This window comes from Plasmodium knowlesi, assembly GCF_000006355.2.
Source record: "Plasmodium knowlesi strain H genome assembly, chromosome: 11".
NCBI lineage: Eukaryota > Apicomplexa > Aconoidasida > Haemosporida > Plasmodiidae > Plasmodium > Plasmodium knowlesi.
Window position 1 is genome coordinate 1,963,987 of NC_011912.2, and position 18,861 is coordinate 1,982,847.

Below are 18,861 nucleotides of genomic sequence, written 5' to 3' on the forward strand. Positions count from 1 at the left end.
GCGATGGAGAATGGCAAAGGCTCATCCAGATGGGGCAAAATTCCATTCTCTTTCTTTTTGGTTAGCGGAAAGTGGATAACCCACTGGTTGCGATGCACTCTACAAGTTGTGCTTCATTTTTTTTTTTTTTTTTTTTTTTTTTTTTTTAAAAGGTGTGGCCTCTATTCGGATGAGAGGTTCGTGTGGGGGGGATCTTCACCATTCAGGTGCGCACCACATGGTGGGCATTCCCATCATTGATGAGTTCACAAAGGGTGGGCAATTAAGATGCCTCTCCCATATGTGGAACAGAATTGCAAAAAAAAAATAAATAAATAAATAAAAAAAAAATGAAGTACAAATGAGGTCGACGGACAAAAACAATAATTGAGTGAAGGTGATGCCTAAATAAAGCCCATCACATGGCATAATAATCCTTACCTACCATGAGCCCTTTCCTCCGCGCAAAATCAACATGTCGACGGAGTACATATAAACGCCAAACGAGGACAACAAAGTGCAGTTGGCGTCGCAGCCCTTCCGCTTCAAGAGCGACCCGACTGTCTGGTAGATACTAATTTCTCCTTCTGAGATGGAGGGGAGCGACCCCCCACGGGGAGGCTCACTCGACAAACCAGTCGACAAATCGGTCGACAAACCAGTCGACGATACGGTCGACGACCCAGTTGGCACATCACTGGACAACCCAGTCGGATGCGCGTGAGCGTAGCCACCACCGCAGTAGTTAGTTAACTTCCTCCTGTTACCGACTGAGTTGTAAACCGATGTGTATCTTTCAAATGGGGCTAGGGGGCTGAATTTTAAAAAGAAGTACACATATTGTAGTAGCCTTAGTGGGTAGCTAGCCAAGTTGGTTACTTCCCACTGGGGTGAGTAGGAAAACGGGTTCAGAGAACCCAAGTGAAATATCATCAAGATTGTTGTGTTTATCTGCCGGATGCTCGCCGAGTCGATCTTCCTCGTAACAACACCCTTTATGTCACTACAGTTTTGGTTCCCATTTCTGTGAACACCCTGGTTTCTGCTTTCGTTTCGGTTCATGCTTTCGCTTTGAGAGGTGTCTTCGTAAAGAAGTTCCTGCAGTGGCTGGCGCAGGTTCAGGCGGTCAATCATGAAGCGAAGGGAGAAGAGTAGCAGGTAGGTAACAATCTTGGCATATCTTACACTTGGCAAGTGCAGGTGTGTGTTTATAAAGGCTAGCGTGTTCATGAGGATGCAGGCTGTCTGTGTGTTCAACTTTCGTCCACTTAGCAGAGAGGAGACACCGGGATCCTCTGCTTGCCCGTCACCGATATGTACGATGTTTTTGTCCGGTTCGCGTCTGGAAGGGGATTTTCTCGGGGTTTTGCTCTGCATCCCACTTGGGGTTCTACTTTTAACTACACTCCCGTTTCTACCTTCCAATCCGGCGTAGATACCCTCCAAGTAGGCACACATAACGTACACGTTGTCTCTATAGCTCGGGTCGTTCTTTATTAAACTTCTAACGATATAAACTGCGTTAACGATATCTTCCGTTTGCAGTTGCGTACAAAGGGTGAATATCTTGTTGAGGTGGTCCTTTGGGTACCCCTTAGCATCATCCACGTTTATTTTTCCCATCCTGAGGTGTACCGTTTTGAAACTATTTGATATGAGCGTTTTTATGTACCGATCGGGGATCAGGCCGAACTTGCTAACGTAAAGGAGGTACATGCTTAGGGATCTTGAATCCATCTTAAGTATTTTTTTTTTAAGGTTCTTTACGCATTGTTCATATATCTGTCGGTCATGTGTGTCTAACTTACTCATGGTTGCAAGGATGCAACAGGTGTGCTTGGCGCTCAGGTTGTCAATGATATTCTTCCGGTCGTGGATGAGTGCGTGGTGCAGTGGGGGGGAGTGGGTAGGTACATCGCCGGTGTGATTCCCGTTTCCTATACTGTTTTTGCTCGTGTTGGCATCTTCATCAGGGGGATGACCCTCATGTTCACCAAGGACACACCTGCTATGAGTCTCCCCCCTCAGCATCCCCATCATCACATGAATGGTTTCTGCAAAGTGGCCATTCCGATCCCCTTTCCAACGATCCCCCATACGATGGTCTATCCTCCTGTTCCTTTCGATCAGTGAGAATGTAGCAATGCTAGTGAACATATTAATGAACTCCATGTACTTCAAATTTTTATCTTCCAGATATTTCTTTGCGTGATGTTGTATCAGCTTGTAAATTTCCTCGTCGACGTAGCCGAACCGTGCGTATGCACTCGTGATGTTCATGAAATCCAACTTATTTATTTCTTTTTTTTTTTTTAGAATGAGGTGAGAAAAAAGTGCGAAGAGGTTGGCATCCGCGTGGTTTATCTTGCTCAGGTTGTTTAGGATATTGGTAAGGTGTTTCATGAGAAAGCCATCGAGGAAGGCGCTATGTCTGGATTGTTTCAAGCTCAGCGGTGTATCACTTTGTGGTGCATCCTTTAAGGTAGCACCACCCTTCTGCTTGTCTCGTGTAGGTTTGGTGGCCCCAATCCCCGTGCGGGAAAACTCTCTCCGCAATCGTCCCTTCACAACTTCCAAAATGAAGCACATCTTCTCCGTGCAAAGGTAATTATACGACTTTGTAATTATGGTGACGATGTTGGAAGTACACTGGTTCGACAAACCCTTTATCACTTCCCTCCTCGACAATTTTGCGATAGCAGCATTGAATAACTTTAAATTCACAATCTCGATGTTCACAAAGCTCGTTAGGATAATAACAAGTGCCTTCACATTTATGCTATCCATGTTGGCACACACGTACTCAGCGATCGTGTCGTACAGTACCCTGTCTCTGTAGGCGAAGGAAGAATACGAGTGCGTTATGCTACTGACGAAGATGTCGGAGCATTTATTCTTATCCTGCTTAAGCTTTAGAATGATAACTATTTTCAGCATATCCAACAGGGCCTTGTTTTTTACGCACGACTTTGTGCATGCGTTTAGGATTAGAGCGATGCTCTGCTCACTTATGTGGTTAATTTTTTTCACGCTGTTGATGAGTTTTTCGATCAGTGCGTTTGCCGTCGTGTTGCCGCCGACATGGTTCCCACTGGCAGTGTTCACCCCGACATGGTTTCCACCGACATGGTTTCCACTGGCATGGTTTCCACCGACATGGTTTCCACCGGCATGGTTTCCACCGACATGGTTTCCACCGACATGGTTTCCACCGACATGGTTATCACCGACAGGGTTATCACCGACATGGTTCCCATTGACATTATTCATACCGACATTGTTACTTCCTAAATGAGTGACCTCTTCCTCATGTGGTGTCTTTGAGGGGGGGATCCCACTTGTCTGCTTCACATTTGCCTCTCCCCCCTTCGTTTGGATTCCCCCCGTTTGGATCCCCCCTGTTTGATTTCCCCACGTTAACATTACCCGAATGAGCACGCTGATATCCCTCTCCGTGAGATTTCTACTCATACTATCATAATTTTGATAAACGTTACGAAGCGCCTGTTCCATGGAATCACAACTACCTCCATCACTACTACCTCCATCACTACTACCTCCGCCACTACTACCTCCGTCACTACTACCAGGATTGCCTACACCGAAACTTCCAACCGCTTTAATCATGTTCACAACATGCCGGCTCATCTCAAATTCTGTTATTATTTTTTGTAATGCTAATTTTAATATTTCTTCGTTCCTCACGTTTACTTTTGCTAATGCGTTCAGAACAAGGCACAGTTCCTCCATGTTGAAGTGGTACAACAATTTGTCTTTCCGGTCGGTTCCATCGTTGGGTCGACTACTTTCCACGCTTCTCTCATTTGGCCTAAGGGCAGTCCTGTTGAGTAGATCCCCTTTTTGTGGTACAGTATCCCTCCTCTGTTCAGGAGTCGTTGCGTCGTAGCCACCATCGGAAGGGTTGCTAACACATCGTTCCCTCACGCCGTTGCTAGCACTTTCTGTCATTCCTACCCCTTCGGTAACCCTGTCCCCTCCCTTCCTCCCCCGCAGGCACTTGAACTTTCCAACCACCCGAACATCTGTAGTGGTGATTATCCGACAGATGTTGTTCCAAAAGGTTTTGTCTTCAAAATTTACCTTCGAAAGTTTATTTAGGCAAAGAGATATTTCTTGTGTATCTAACAGGTGCATGTTCTGGATTAACTTGCGGCTCAAATGCACCACATCAGCTCTGTCCTGGCACTTACTAACTCCTTTTAGGAAATAGTTAAACATGGTTTCGTCGTCTTGCTTTGTTCGCTCGATGAAGCATTTTGACCAGATAGCTTTCCGTTAAACAAACTAGTTCGTTCTTTTGCCCTCTGCTGATTTGGCATTTTTTTTTTTTTTTTTTTTTTTTTTTTTTCACATGGTTATTTTCCCTCTTTGCTACGCTCACCCAATAATACTTCTTTCGCCAATTCGATTGCCTTTCTCTCCCCACACAACATCTATAGGAAGGCAATTTAACACGAAGAAGGCGGGGAGGTAGAAAACACCAGTTTTGAGACCAACCTAGGCACTCATTGCACCAGATATTATCGCTTCACCGGCGTCAGCAGCGGGATTGAACGTGGCATTGCCGTTTATAATTTCCAGTAGGGGGGTTCTTCGCAGATCCGCACAGTTTAGCGGAGAGGCATATTCTTGCACTTTCCTGTGTCACATTTTTTTTGTATTGCGTTACGCTGTGTTGTGTTATATTGTGTTATATTTTGTTATGATGTGTTTTTTTTTTTTTTTTTTTTTTTTTTTTTTTTTTTTCAACTTGAGGTGTTCCTAAGGAGAGCACACCCTAATTAGATACCAACGGGCATCATCGGATGGGGTCCCCGCCCCCCGATTGGGCTCAAAAAAGGTGTCATTACACTACTGGTAGAACCCACACGGTTATCTCTTACCACGGATGAGCATACCACCCAGTAGCCTTCGAGAAGATAGCAGTGCAACGGAGGGGGTGTCAACCCGCGCGGGCCCATGGAAAAAGGCAAATGCTTCGGCTTCTGTCTGCGCGCCATCCACTTTAGGAGCGCCCGCGAGTGGAAGCAGTTCATGAACCCGAAAGTGTAAGTGACAGAGGGGATGTGCCAGGGGACCACAGTCCCTAAGGAGGGTCTACCCCCCACCTATTACCACAAACTACACCATCGAACACATTACATATAACACATTACATATAACACATTACATAGAACACATTACATATAACACATCACATAGAACACATCACATAGAACACATCACCATAAAACATTGGCACCACCACCGTGCACTACTTACAGAGACGGGACGAGGATAAAAAAAATTCGCAATGTCAGCGAGAATGACATGATACACAAACACCGGGTTCACAAGTACCCCTATTTCAAGATGAAAAAAATTGGGCAATACAGAAAGGTGGAAATGAGTGACAATCACCTCTTCAGCCGAGATGTCGAAGTCGTATATGATTACCGCTATGCCGATACATTTGTAAAACTCAAGGATATCATTTCGCAAAACCTGGAAGGTAACCTCCCCACACACACACACACACCCTCTTTTATCATCTTGTCATTATGAGAATGTTTCATTGTTTCATTAATTAGTGGGAAAGAAATAAACTCCACAAAGAGACCCTTCTCCTCCACCCATTGATTAGATATATCTATGTACAAACAGGACCAGGTTAATACCACCATAAAATTATCTACCTACTTTTTTCATATTTACGTGTCTGCCTCCCCCCTCAGGAATAACCATCCGGGAGAGATGCACTGATGATGCATCCTTCGAAGTTTACGACTGCCTACGTAACATAACCCTGATAAAAAAAAAAAATCAAGGTAAGCCAACTAAATGCAACACAATGAAACGTGTTACGCTTTGTCCATGTATGAAAGAGTAAAAATTAAAATTTCCATAGGGTAAGGGGATACACGAGATGCATCTTGTGGAAGATGCTACTCGCTGTCGAGGAAGAACCCTACTAACGAACAAATAGATAAGAAGTTTTAAAAATCGAAAAAATAAAAAAAGAACACATGGTACGATTAGATCATGGGTGTGATCAACGCGTGCGCTCGATTCAAGCCTGTACAAGGGTGAGGAAGGATCCACTGGCAGGTGATGCCTACTCACCTAATCAGTGTAACTTTTCACATGGAAGTAAAAATTCGTTCATGCCCATTCTTCCCCCTTTTTGTAGAGTTAGAAGCCGAAGGGCTCTTTCGCGAGATGGTGCAGAAGATGCAGAAAGACGTATAATTCCTAAAGGGGGAGAAGCGGCATGGGGATATATACAGCCTACTTCCCCCCATGCCTTACCCTCTACCTCTACCTCTACCCTTTTAAGTACAATTTTTTATGTGCTCTTCTTACAAGCTGAAGAAAAAAGTAGCGATCCGATTGTATGGTGGGTTGTCTACTTTTCATCAGTGTTTCCCCCTCTTTTTTTTTTTTTTTTTTTCTTTATCACACTGAGTCCATTTTGATTATACTTTACTTTTTTTTTGTTGCCACTTTGTTCGGCTTCAACCGCGACTTCAACTTGGACCGGGACTTCAACTTGGACCGGGACTTCAACTTGGTAATGACCCTTTGGACCTTTTGATCCCGTTTTTTCATTTTCCGCATCTTAATTAGATGCGCCTTTTGCTTCATCTCGTCGATTTTTTTCAGCGTCCTTCTTCTGAAGGCCAACCACTTCTCCTCGCTCTTGGAAAGCTTCTTCTTGCGAACCCTCTTCCGGTAAGGGACGAAGACATCACTGTGATTTCTTTTGCCCGTCTGGTTGTTTTTCCTCTCTTTAGCCGCTTGGCGGGTTCTGTCACCCCCGTCCTTCCTGCTCTTCAGGTAAAGCATAATATTATCTTCTCCGTTAACAATCGTGTGGAAGAGCTTTTTCAAGGCAATTGCCTTGGGGGTTTCCTTTGCAAAATGGTAGATGGTCACGCCATTCTGGACGCCACGTTCGCTATCTCCGTCGCTGAGGCTACCATGATCACTGTGTTCGTCACCCTTGCCATTTTTGCTTCCAATTTCTTTGCCTTTCTTTTCATCGCTGATGACATCACCCCTTTCGGACAATCCACTGCATACTCTGCGGAGCTCCAGTGTGCTCGCCATCTCGTCCATCAAAACGAAACATACGTTGCGTAAATTGCCCCCCTTTTCTATGTACCTCTTTATATTCTTTAGCACGCTAATAATCTGTTCATATTCGACTCCCTCCAATGTGCACTTCATCCGAATCATGTTCCTCTCTTCCTCATCCGCACACACGATCACCTTCTTTTTCTCCTTGTCCTCCTCCTTCAATATAACCATCAGAAGATCCATTTTCTCTTCGAAGTTTCTTGGAAACACATTTTCAAAAGTGTGCTTACTTTTGGTACTCCCTCGTGTGTGCAGATGCATCCGCAGCTTCTCCGCTATGCTGTTGTTGTGCTTGTTGATTTTTGCCTTCTTCGCTCGAGGGGGCATTTCCTCATCGTCGTCACCATCGTCATTGTCATCATCGTCCTCATCGTCGTCATCCTCATCATCGTCGTCATCTTTCTGCACTTCACCTTCCTCTCTCTCATCCTCATCACTTTCATCATCGTCCTCCGGGAAGAGATCATCTACATCACTATAGTCATGACCATCGTCATTGTTCACTTCTTCTCCTTTAACAGTTTCTTCTTCCTCCACATCTACTTCACTTTCCTCTCCCACTTCTTCATCGTCCTGGTCTTCCTCCTCTGGGAAAAGGTTGTCATCCCATTCGCCCTCGAGATTGTCTTCCTCCCCGTGTTCCAACTCCCTTGGCACTTCCCCCGGAAAAGCCCCCACAACGGGTTGCCCCCCCTGCGGGAAAGGTGCCAAAGAATTCTCCCTTTCTAAAATAAAATCGTTCATTTCAAAAATAACCGAATCTTGTTTTTGCGTCACGTCGAAGTATTTCAGAACATCCTGGTCTCTTTTGGACGAACCCTCTGGATTCGCCTTGCTACATTTCCTTCCACCATCTTTCTCATTTACTATATTTTCTTCATTTTTTTTTTTCATTTCCAGTTCCTTTCTGTATGTTATGTATTTCTTCAATTTTGAGAGGGAGATATCTGACAGATCGACTTTCTTGTCCACATATTCCATTTCTCCTCCTTTCCTATCTCTACTACTTCGTATGTCCCTAACGGTAAAGGCGTCATCCACAGTGTCACTACAGTTAGCTCCGACTTTCTGGGTACCTTCCTGCGTTTCTGCCTGTACGACTTCGTTATCCTTGCGGTTCTTCAAATGAATAACAACATTCACGTTGTGTAAATCGAGGATCTTGTTCATACGCTTTATTACACTCTTATAATTATTCATACTCATCGTGGCGTCACCACACCACTTTTTAATTACCTCTTGTAATCGCTCTACTTCCACTTCATGTAGGTCCATGCGGATTAAGTTTTCCTCAGCTTGGTTGTTTTTTTTTTTTTTTTTTTTAGTATTCATTTTAGTATGCATTTTATCTTTCTTGTCTAAACCTCCCTTAGAAAGAAATAAATTTCTATCTAAAATATCGTTAATGATATTTTTAATTTGATCCTCACTGAGCTTGCCCCTTTTCTCCTCCTTCTCTTTGGAGGTGTACTTCTTGAGGAGTGCTTCATAATTCTGCTCTAACTTCCGCAGATGCTCGTGCTTAATTTGTGTTTCCACCTTGGAGATACCACCACCTTCCTTTGACGGAGCAAAGATGCTAGAAGCCACTTCCCCTGTGTAACTTTCGCGGGCCAAGAACTCCGACTGCAGAATGATCAAGTAATCCAAATCAAGCAAACCGTCTCGCATACAGCGGAGGAATATATCCTTGATTTGTTCCACCGTGTACTCCTTCAGGCGTCTCAAGGAGCACAGGTAATTGGCATCCTTATATTTCATCAGCCTAATTACGTATATCATAAAATTGGTATCCAATTTTAGGTCATCCGCAGTGTAATTGTGCCACTTGTTCGTTAAGTTGGACTTCTTTAGGTAGGTGATAATTTCTTCTCTTTTGCTTCTTTTTCCAATGCAACAGAACAACCCACTTACCGAGTCTACTAGCCGGGTGAAGAACAAGCAGAAGGATTTGTACTTCTCGTCTTTCTGCATTAGCTTGCTTATTTTCGTTTTCCCCTTCTTCACATTTCCCTTGAGGATCTGCTCCGTGTTGGCATCCACCACCACCTGCTCATCACCCACATCGCCCTCGCCAGTTACACCTACACTCTCGCCAGTTACACCTACACTCTCGCCACCCCGCTCATCACCCTCCAAATTGCACTTATCGTTAAAAGTGAAGAAACTGAGGAGGTTCACCACTTCGCTGACATACACAGAGACATCCAACATGCCCTTCGCATAATATTCAGTTGCCTTGAACAGATACGCGGCTGTGTTTAAATCGAGGCATTCTTTCAACTCCCTCTTGATATAGGATCTTACAGATTCGTACTTGGTAGGGTTGTACAAATACTTTTGTTTCTTAATAAGTTTTACCTTTTTGTATATGTGGTGCAGATACAGGTGGTAGTACTCGTCTTCTTTCTGCGCATTCAGAAATTTCTTCCTTTTCGGATCGGGAGTTTCCTCTTTGGGAGGTCCTTGACCTAGGGACTCCCCCTGCATAAGTTCACTACCACTGTCGTGCGTAGCCACAACTCCCTCTTGGAGCTCCCCCCCATTGTCACACACCTGCTGTTCCCTCCATCTAGTTCTGAACTTCCTTCCAATACCCCGACCCTTAACTGCTCTCCCCCCGATGGAGTTGTTCCTCGTGAACCCTAATAAACCACTCTTCTCCTTAAGAAGGAAGCAGAAGGAAGACGTTAACAGGGCGACAAAAACAATGAGTAAGCTCCCCTTCATTAAAAAGAAGTGCTGTCCTTAGTACCACGTTGCATTCTTTTCGTTTCTTTGCAAAAAGTGGAAATAGGGAGGGAAAACAAAAAAAAAAAAAAAAAAAAAAAAAAAAAAAGCTGGTCAGCTAGCTAAAAAAAATTATGTGAAAAAAAAAAAAAAAAAAAAAAAAAATTGGCCCCATTCCCCCGAGGGTTAATACATGGAGAAAGTAAACTTTGCAGCGGAGTAGAAACAGCACAACTCTGTAAACCTTCATGAAGTCACCAGATCGGACCTCACCTTCCAAAGGAGTAGCAGGTCATTTCGGAAATAACTCTGTGTTGTTCCTTGACCAATGAGAAGCCTAAAACCCCCACACAGAAAATGATTAAAAGGAAATACAATTTCAAGTACTGTTGTGATGACATCTGCGTATTCCCTAGTAGCACATGGCTCAGCGGCACCTGTTAGGGAGGAAAAAAAAAAAAAAAATATATAATAATAAAGGAAAAAATAATAAAACGGAAAAACAATGAAATGGAAAAACATCAAATGACAGGATGAACACATTTAAAAAGGAATAGAACCCAAACGTGAGGCGTGTTTAACTCTCCATGGAATAACTCTACACACAATTTTTTTTTTTTTTTTTTTTTCCTTTGCGAAGGGGAAAAATTCAGGCCCAGTTTCGGCTTAACGGCCATTTCGACCTACCAGCTAAAGGTGTCCGCGGGGGAGACTCACCAGGGAGAACAGAAAAAGAAGGGGAAGGTGTACCTGTACAGACTGGAAGAAGACACCGCCGACGATGGAGAAAGATCCGAAATGTGAGCACCGAAAAAAGTGTTAAAATAAAGCGTGTCTGCGTTTGTGCAGTTGGCATGGGACCATTCTCCGATATGTTGTCTTCCGCACATGGCTCACTTGTCTTCCAATTAAGCTACCCATTCATCTGGTCCCCATGTTTTTGCCCTTTTTAAAGGACCCCCCTCTTGAAGTACCACAGTGATATAAACTTCCGTAGCGGCGTCCTCCAGTCGAGCTACCTGTTCAGCCAGGACGTAAGTGCAGAGGGGTACATCGATTCTCTTTACCTGACCGTGTTAATCCGACGAAACATACTTTTATTTTGCACAGGTTTTAATTTAGCTCCTAATTTATATTATCCTATTTTTTTTTTTTTTTTTTTTTTTTTTTTTTTAATTTTCCCATGTTGGGATTCCCTCCAATACACCCGCAGAGCCTCTTATTGGGTAGCGTCTGCGTTAACGGTTTTCACTTGGCCCACGTGAAGGACGGAAGTCACCACCTTCTTTTTGCAACGCCAGATGAAAGAAACAATTCGGGTTAGAGATCCAACGGGTGCAATGGGACAACATATTCATTTGGCATTTCCTACTGGAGGGATGAACAAAATCATTCACATTTTACAAATGCACACCTTTTTAGGCCTTTCCTTTGATGCCTTTGATGGATCCCCTGAGTAATAACTACGTAGCGAGAAAAAAAGGAGACAAGGAAAGGAGGAAGGAGAAAAATATTTCAACAGGGAAGAGCCACATTGTTCCCTTCACATTTGTTCCTATTACTCTCCCTCTGTAGAAAAGTTTTCGTTACGTTTAGCAATGGGGATGTGTCTCTCCTCCTGGATGGAAAGGGCACTCAACTATGGTAAGTGTGGTGAGACTTTAATGAAGGAAAGAGTATATTATATTCAGAAGCTTGGGAATCTATCAGCTCGCACGAAACACCACCCGTTGTTTATCTACCACATCGCTGCGAATAGGCTGCTTCACAAATGGATGAACAAATAAAACTTCACCCCTCCCTTGCAGGAAGGCCCATGAGTACCACGTGTGGACGTGCACATTTAACGGAAGTGAAAACGTAGTGACAACAGGTTTGGAACGCGTCTTTCTGTGTGCAAGTACCAATTAGTAGAGTATCCTCTAGCCAGTAATATAAATATACTTTCTTCTCTTCTCTTCTCTTTTTTTTTCCCCTCCACATGGCAGGATCTGACGATTGCTCCTTTGCGATTTGGGACCTCAGAACGACAACAAGACCGTCAGCAAGGAATATAAAGTAGCACACTTTTTCACGAGAGTTACCCATCAAAATGGGGGGAGGAGAAAAAGGCCCGGATGCCTTCTTATCGTGTAAAAGACGGCTTACTATATCTCTATATGCATTTTCAGGTGGGTAAAGTTTTTTTTTTTTTTTTTCCCTTTTGTAGGTCCCACTCGCAAGGAGTCACGGTGGTCAAATTCGACAGGTTCCGTCAGCACCTATACACGGCATCGTAAGAAAAAAAGAGGAGATAAACGCAAAACCTGTGTATTTCCCCCATGAATGCACATATTCACTTGTGTGTTTCTTCTTACCTTACGTGTGCGTTTTCCCTCCCCGCAGGTACGACAACAAGATTCGCATCTTCGACACTCGAAACGTGCAAGACCCCCTGCAAGCAGTCGACGTGAAGTCCAGCATATGGCGACTTAAGTTTTTGTACAAGTAAGCGGGGCGCAGAATAGCAGTAAGGTTGCCTGTAAAGGTCGACTACTGCAAATTGGAACAGATTAATCACTTTGCCACACCATCACTTCGACAATTCATCACCATGTCCCTTCCCCCCCTCCCCCTTCCAGGGGCACGGACGTGAACGAACTACTAGTTGCGGCCTGCGACGGCGGGGCTCAGTTATTCAAGAAGATCAACGACGGTGCGAACGACGCGCAGACGGAGAAATCATGCATGTGTGTGTGCGGATGTGTGAATGTGTTTCCACATTTGCCGCATATCGTGTGAGCTGACTAAATCTTGTGCCTTCCCCCTCTCCCCTCTTACAGAATTCATTTTTGATAAGGGAATCCCTAATGGTAACGAACTGACCTACGGAATTGACGCCATTGACTTTGCCGATGTGGGAAAGGAAAAGAAAAAAATTTATCTGTCTTGCTCCTTTTACAATAAGGAAGTCCAAATATGGGTTTAGTGCCCAAAATGGTATGTTAAAAAGGGTTGACGTAAAAAAAAAAGGAAATAAAAAATAAAAGGTGTATAGGTCTCCGCATGTATCTTCATTAAGACAAGCCCACTTTTGTTCTGCACTGATACCTTGGAATTGTGCACATTGTTAACGCATTTTTTTTTTTCTGCGTTCAGTAGCTAGCTAGGAAGTCATATCCCCAGCTAGCCATTTTTTTTTTTTTTTTTTTTTTTTTATAAAATATCTGAACAGTTCATACTTTTTTAAAGCCTATTTTTGCCCAACTTGTTCTTTTTCGTCCGATCTATTCCTCCACATTTTGATCGCGCGTTTCATTATCATACCCATCTAACTCTGACCCATACGCCCCATCGCACTCTCTTCCATCCCTTTGGTAAGCATCCTCGTCTTCATTTTCTTGATCCTCCTCTTGTTCATTTTGCATATTTTGAATAAATTCTTCCTCGTCCTCATCCTTCTCTACATCCTTATCCATCTCCTCTACATCAGGACTTGGTGCCCCATCCTCGCCGTCTCTCTGCTCACCTTCATCATCTTCCCCATCCCCACTGGTATCATTTTCCCCCGTGTGGAAAATGTCTATCCAACTGGTAAGGTAGAGGAGTATTTCGTTAAAACTACGCAAAGTGTTTAGGGTATACTTATTGTCAAGATTGTAAATAAATGGATAATCGAACTTTTTGTAGTAAAAAAAATGTTGTACGTTTGAGGAAATTACGTGATTGTGTTTATCTGTATGTTCATCCAAGAATATAAAGAGAGAGGATCTTTTAAAAGAGGAAATGTCATAAAACTTTTCTTCCTTTTTCATGAGAAACACATAATTTTTAAAAAATTTTTTCATATCGTATAAGGGCACGAATTTTCTGTTAAAAATGTGTGAAAATTTTATATCATTTAAGTTGACATATAGATATTCTTCCTGTTGATTGTTTTTTTGTGTGTGCAGATTTTTAAATAGATTATCATCCTCTCTGTTTAGAAAATGGTAAAAGAACTCTGCGCTTGTGTTATCCAAGCAGATCACGAACAGGTTCTTTATATCGAAGTAGAACAACATCAACATGAGTATCCTCTTTATAATATGGACATTCCGTGAGGTAAGTTCTTCACTGCCATAGTCCAGTTGCGGCCATATAGAAAGGCTCTGTGTTAGGTACGAAATTTTATCGCATATATTTCTCACATGAACGTTGAGGTTCTTCTCGTTCGCGCTCAGGATGAGAATTCCTTTGTCTGTGTCGATGTTTAGTTCCTTGACGGGGGGAAGGTGCTCCTTTTCCTGATCCCCCTTGGTGGAAACGTTAATTACGATGGATTTGTCTTGGTACTTGAGGAAACCGCGATCGCTCATCTTGGGGAGGCACAAATAGGCGCAGCGATCCTCGGCGAAGTTTTGCGTATATTCATGTTGGACCTCCCCAGGGTCGTTGTTTCTCTTTTCGTCACTCACTTTGCTACACTCTTGGTCGCTGAGGTGCGTGCGTTTATCGGGGACAGACATACCCAAGCGCCCCTGCCGAATTTGTTGCACAAAGGATCTCATCGTTCTGAACAACAAAGGGCAATCGTAGTTGTAAAAACTGAAGTTGTTAACACGTAGACTGTTGAGGAAAAGATTCCGGTCGAGAAGATGAAAGATGTTGAAATTTTTTAAGTCGTTAAAATTTTTCTGCAGTTTGGAGAGCCTTTGATTATCGTCAATTATTTCTTTGATTTTTTCTACGGACAATTCCGCATCTATTTGTTCGAGATTTTCCGGGTCGTCGTTACTGGGCTGTAGAAAGCTAACCTTGGCGATGTTGTCTTTACGTGGGTTATTCGTCTGCTCGGTAGGGCTTATCTGAGCACTTTTACGGATTGATTCTCTGTTCAGATCGTTACATGCACCATCGTTGGGGTTATCATGATCCATGTTGTCTTCCCCCTCCTCGTAGACCACCGAAACATGTTTGTTAATGTGCTCTGTGCGCGTTTCCTTTTTCTGTTTTAGGGTTTGAATTGCCATCTTATACTTTCGGAGGTACTGATATTTCAGGTATATAATATGCTTGTACATCCTGTTCCGCAGGACATGAAATTCCTTCTCTGAGATGGAATTGATAAAGTTTCCGTCTAGCTTGAGCAGGTATCTGCCAAGGCTATCGTCAATGTAGAGGTTATCCATGCGTCTGTCGTTTTCGTTGTCCCCGTCGACATTGTTGTCGTCATCATTCTTGTCGTCATCATTGTCGTCGTCATTGGCATTGTATTCGTCTTCTTCCTCTTCGTTGTCGTTTTTCTCCGCCTCCATCTCCAGCAGCAAGCTAACTTTGTTGTAGTGCTTGTCTTCATCTTCTTCCTCCCCTTTCAATTCCTTCCTCAACAGAAGGCTCAGCACGTCATAATTTATGTTGCACAAATTTAGGAAATTATTTCTTTTTAATTTTTCTATTCTTTTAATTTCTTCCTGGGGGGTCGATTTGTGTGCGCCCTTTTTCTGCGGGTTCTCTCCCTCGGAGGTCCTCCTACCTCCATCTTCCCCTTTCTCGTGTGTACCATGCCTTAACTGATAATCGCTTCCGATATCGTGGCCACTTGCCTGCCTCTCGCCTCCCCCTAATTCATCGCCCACCTTTCCATTTCCTCTGTTTACTTTTTTTTTCCTTTCCTCCTCCTCGTACTCATAAATGATATCGTTCAGGATCTCCTCATATTCTGAATTCCTTCCTTCGTCTAGGTAGCTGTAGTTATGCTCCGCGTGATGAAGTTTGCTCTCCTGCCTCTTGATAGGCTTCCTTACCTTCGCGCGGTAGAGCGTTTGTCTCCTGTCGCCTCCGTCAAGTGGGAAGTTCAACAGGTAGAACAGGCATAGGGCATTTTTCATGTACTCGTTGGGGTGGTGGTGATGTAATGTGTAGCTCTATCTTGACGCTCCACCTGGTAGTGTTCCTTCACTATCACATTACGGTACCGCTCCAACCAAGCGGGTTGCATTCGAGAACGTAATTGGGAGAATGCTCTGTGCATAGAGCAATGTTGGCATGTACAAACCCCTTTCTAAGGGGGGGGGGGGACTTGGGACAGGGCCATAGAAAAAGTGTACTCCTTATTCATCCCCCCCCCTGCGTGCACATTGATAAGTACACAACGTGGGGCTGCGGAGCGGGGGTCCACAAAATTGACAATTCAGAAACATATAAAGTTATGTATGGGTAAAATATGAATGAAAGAGATAGAGATAAAACAAAATTAACATGTGAACGTGGACCAGTGTTTGCCGCGACTGAAGTATGCATAACCCGAAGTGCGGTGCACGGTTGCTTAACCACACTCGCCACTCTTACTGCAAAAAAAAAAAAAAAAAAAAAAAAAAATGGGCCCGCCGGATTACTGTTAAGCTGAACATTCAGTGTGCATCTTCCGAGTGAATTTTTTTTTTTTTTTTTTTTTTTTTTTTTTTTTTTTGGATATTCATTTTGAGCGCTTGGCGCAACGATGGATTTGTTACGGCTTTGCAGGGGGGAGCCCCAACAAGGCGTAGGAAGTAGAGCGGTTAACACGGTAGGCAGAATATGCTATGTAGAACATGCTATGTAGAACATGCTATGTAGAACATGCTATGTAGAACATGCTATGTAGAACATGGTATGTAGAACTTGCTATGTAGAACTTGCTATGTAGAACTTGCTATGTGTGCGGTTACTGGTAGGTAACAAAGCAGGGGCAAGTATCCCCTCGTAACTACCCACTCCCAGTCGCACAACCACACGCGTCTTCTCCGGAGGGATAATAACACAAGCGACGGAACAAATTAACCAGGAGAGTGCTAGTAAGAAAAAAAAAAAAAAAAAAAAAAAAAAAAAAAAAAAAAAAAATTGGCATCCCGAAATGATGGGGACACTATGGCTACCCACAAAGGGGAGACGCCTCTACAGCATAAAAATAATTGACAAGGTGACAAAGAAAAATGTAAAAATATATGAGCATTCATTTTTTGGGAAGAAAGGGAAAGGAAAGAAATCCAAGGAGGGGTGTCCACACGACAATGGTGAGAGTACGCTTCATACTGATGAAGGACTTACGTGCATACAGAATCAAGGGGGAACACCCATAGTTGGCGTCAAAGGTGATGTATGCAAAGTGGGCAGAAGGAAGGCATCCATTTTTTATGAAAGCGAAAGAATTATTAAGTGCGAAAGTGGAGCAGGCGGCGACGGAGCCATCAGTTTCAAGAAGTTTAAACGGAAGGTGCTGGGGCCTCTGGGTATACCAAATGGCGGGAAAGGAGGAAATGGTGGCGATGTGTACTTACGTTATTGGGACCCTAAAGGAGGTGGTCCTTTCATCAGCAAGAGGAAGAGAAGAGGTGAAGATAAACATGTCTATGTTAACAACTTGGCAGAGTTACCCTGCGTTATTTCGGCTACCAATGGAGCGAAAGGAAAAGCTAATCAACTGAGAGGAAAAAATGGAATGAGCGTATTTTTATATATAAACAAAATGTGTCATGTGTATAGACTCTTTCCACGTGAGGTCGAAGAATCTACATGTACAGAGGTCGCACAGTTCGAATGTACAGATGAATCTTTGCACATCTTAAGCAGACACACATACGATGCAAAGAGATTTTCTTTGGATGGTGAACAGAGGGATGTACTAATGATGGGAAGGAACAACGAATTAACGAACCCCCATGTGAAGGGAGATGAAAAAAAATTACTCAGTTACAAATCCCAATACGAAGACAAAGTCTACAAAGTGATAAAAAGAGAAGACCCCATTTATGTAAAAAAAAATATGCACATATTAAAACATCTAATCAGGATGGACAAAGAAGTGGGAAGAGAAATATACATCGGGATGTTAAGTCCATTTAACAATTCACTTTTACTCTCCAAAGGAGGAGAAGGAGGTAAAGGGAATAACATGCAAGATACCTACACTTATGGGAAAGGAGCAAAAGGAACTACTTCATACATAAAAATCGTTTATCGATGCATTAGTGATACTTGCTTTTTAGGGTTTCCCGGGTCGGGTAAATCCACTCTGCTCTCCTTAATCGCGCCGAAAATACACACGGTGAATAACTTGTATGTACTGAAAAAGATTTTCTTCACAGATAACTTCCAGGTGTCCGTGGCGGACTTCGCTGGCGATTGGACAGAGAGTGGAACGGGCATACATGATGCAGGCGGCATATCGGATGGAGGATGCGTAACAGATGGAGGATGCATAACAGATGGAGGATGCATAACAGATGGAAATAGCATGACAGATGGAGAAGGCATATCAGGTGGAAGTAACAAAGCAGAGCAGAGCCCCCCCTTCCGCATCAGCCCCAACGTGGCTCACCACTTGGAACTCGTCCACCTCCTCGTCATCGTCCTGGACATGCATCGCGAGCTGATGCCCCAGTTTCGAGCCATTAGGTGAGTATAGGGACACAGCACCACGCGCCGGTTATCGCAGCTCAATTCACCACGACACTCGCATCGGTTGCATCGTCGAATTCATCACTGTAATTCCCCACCGCTACCTCTTACCTCAGGGAGGAACTGCGCCGGAAGGACGAGCGCCTATTCCACAAGCCATACATGGTTGCCATAAACAAGTGCGATGTCCACTTCACGGAGAAGATTAAGCGGGCGGAGGAAGCCTACCAGGAGATAAAAGCCTATGGTGGGGACGACGTTCCCATATTCTTCATCAGTGCCAAATACGCAATGGGGATTGACAAATTCGTTACACAGCTTCGGATGTGTGTGCAAAAGTTGAAACAGGCCAAATGTTGAAATGACCAACTATTGCTTACACAGTACAAACAAAAAAAAAAAAAAAAAAAAAAAAAAAGGAAAAAAGCACGCTTCACAGTTAGAACAAAGGAGGAAATGGACAGATTCGTGCCATTTGACACGTCCCTACACGTGCACACATTTATGCACATCCAAATGATTGTCAACGTCGCACAATATTTTGGCTAGCTGCATGAACAGGTCAGGCAAAAAAAAGGAAAAAAAAAAAAAAAAAAAAATCAAACGTAAATTCAA

The 18,861-nt window shown here is 43.4% G+C and overlaps 6 protein-coding genes across 6 annotated transcripts; 3 read left to right on the top strand and 3 right to left on the bottom strand.

The window, feature by feature from the left end:
- Positions 1 to 420: 420 nt before the first annotated feature.
- Positions 421 to 4,218, bottom strand: PKNH_1142000 (heptatricopeptide repeat-containing protein, putative; the record flags this gene model as incomplete). Its single annotated transcript, XM_002261556.1, has 1 exon — positions 421 to 4,218. One exon carries the CDS (start codon positions 4,216 to 4,218, stop codon positions 421 to 423), a length of 3,798 nt encoding a protein of 1,265 aa, XP_002261592.1.
- A 741-nt stretch (positions 4,219 to 4,959) lies between these two features.
- Positions 4,960 to 6,228, top strand: PKNH_1142100 (conserved Plasmodium protein, unknown function; the record flags this gene model as incomplete). Its single annotated transcript, XM_002261557.1, has 4 exons — positions 4,960 to 5,048; positions 5,265 to 5,491; positions 5,715 to 5,807; positions 6,170 to 6,228. 4 exons carry the CDS (start codon positions 4,960 to 4,962, stop codon positions 6,226 to 6,228), a joined length of 468 nt encoding a protein of 155 aa, XP_002261593.1.
- A 234-nt stretch (positions 6,229 to 6,462) lies between these two features.
- PKNH_1142200 (conserved Plasmodium protein, unknown function) lies at positions 6,463 to 9,849 on the bottom strand (the record flags this gene model as incomplete). The annotated part of the gene is made up of 1 exon (XM_002261558.1): positions 6,463 to 9,849. The coding sequence occupies one exon, from the start codon at positions 9,847 to 9,849 to the stop codon at positions 6,463 to 6,465; it is 3,387 nt and encodes a 1,128-aa protein (XP_002261594.1).
- Positions 9,850 to 10,206: 357 nt separating this feature from the next.
- On the top strand, positions 10,207 to 12,817 carry PKNH_1142300 (diphthine methyltransferase, putative; the record flags this gene model as incomplete). The annotated part of the gene is made up of 12 exons (XM_039114159.1): positions 10,207 to 10,288; positions 10,490 to 10,649; positions 10,805 to 10,883; positions 11,063 to 11,168; positions 11,272 to 11,305; positions 11,425 to 11,493; positions 11,658 to 11,722; positions 11,838 to 11,907; positions 12,059 to 12,124; positions 12,235 to 12,336; positions 12,471 to 12,544; positions 12,672 to 12,817. 12 exons carry the CDS (start codon positions 10,207 to 10,209, stop codon positions 12,815 to 12,817), a joined length of 1,053 nt encoding a protein of 350 aa, XP_038969777.1.
- A 298-nt stretch (positions 12,818 to 13,115) lies between these two features.
- On the bottom strand, positions 13,116 to 15,698 carry PKNH_1142400 (conserved Plasmodium protein, unknown function; the record flags this gene model as incomplete). Its single annotated transcript, XM_002261560.1, has 1 exon — positions 13,116 to 15,698. The coding sequence occupies one exon, from the start codon at positions 15,696 to 15,698 to the stop codon at positions 13,116 to 13,118; it is 2,583 nt and encodes an 860-aa protein (XP_002261596.1).
- A 1,007-nt stretch (positions 15,699 to 16,705) lies between these two features.
- PKNH_1142500 (GTP-binding protein, putative) lies at positions 16,706 to 18,606 on the top strand (the record flags this gene model as incomplete). Its single annotated transcript, XM_002261561.1, has 2 exons — positions 16,706 to 18,243; positions 18,363 to 18,606. The coding sequence occupies 2 exons, from the start codon at positions 16,706 to 16,708 to the stop codon at positions 18,604 to 18,606; spliced, it is 1,782 nt and encodes a 593-aa protein (XP_002261597.1).
- Positions 18,607 to 18,861: the final 255 nt, after the last annotated feature.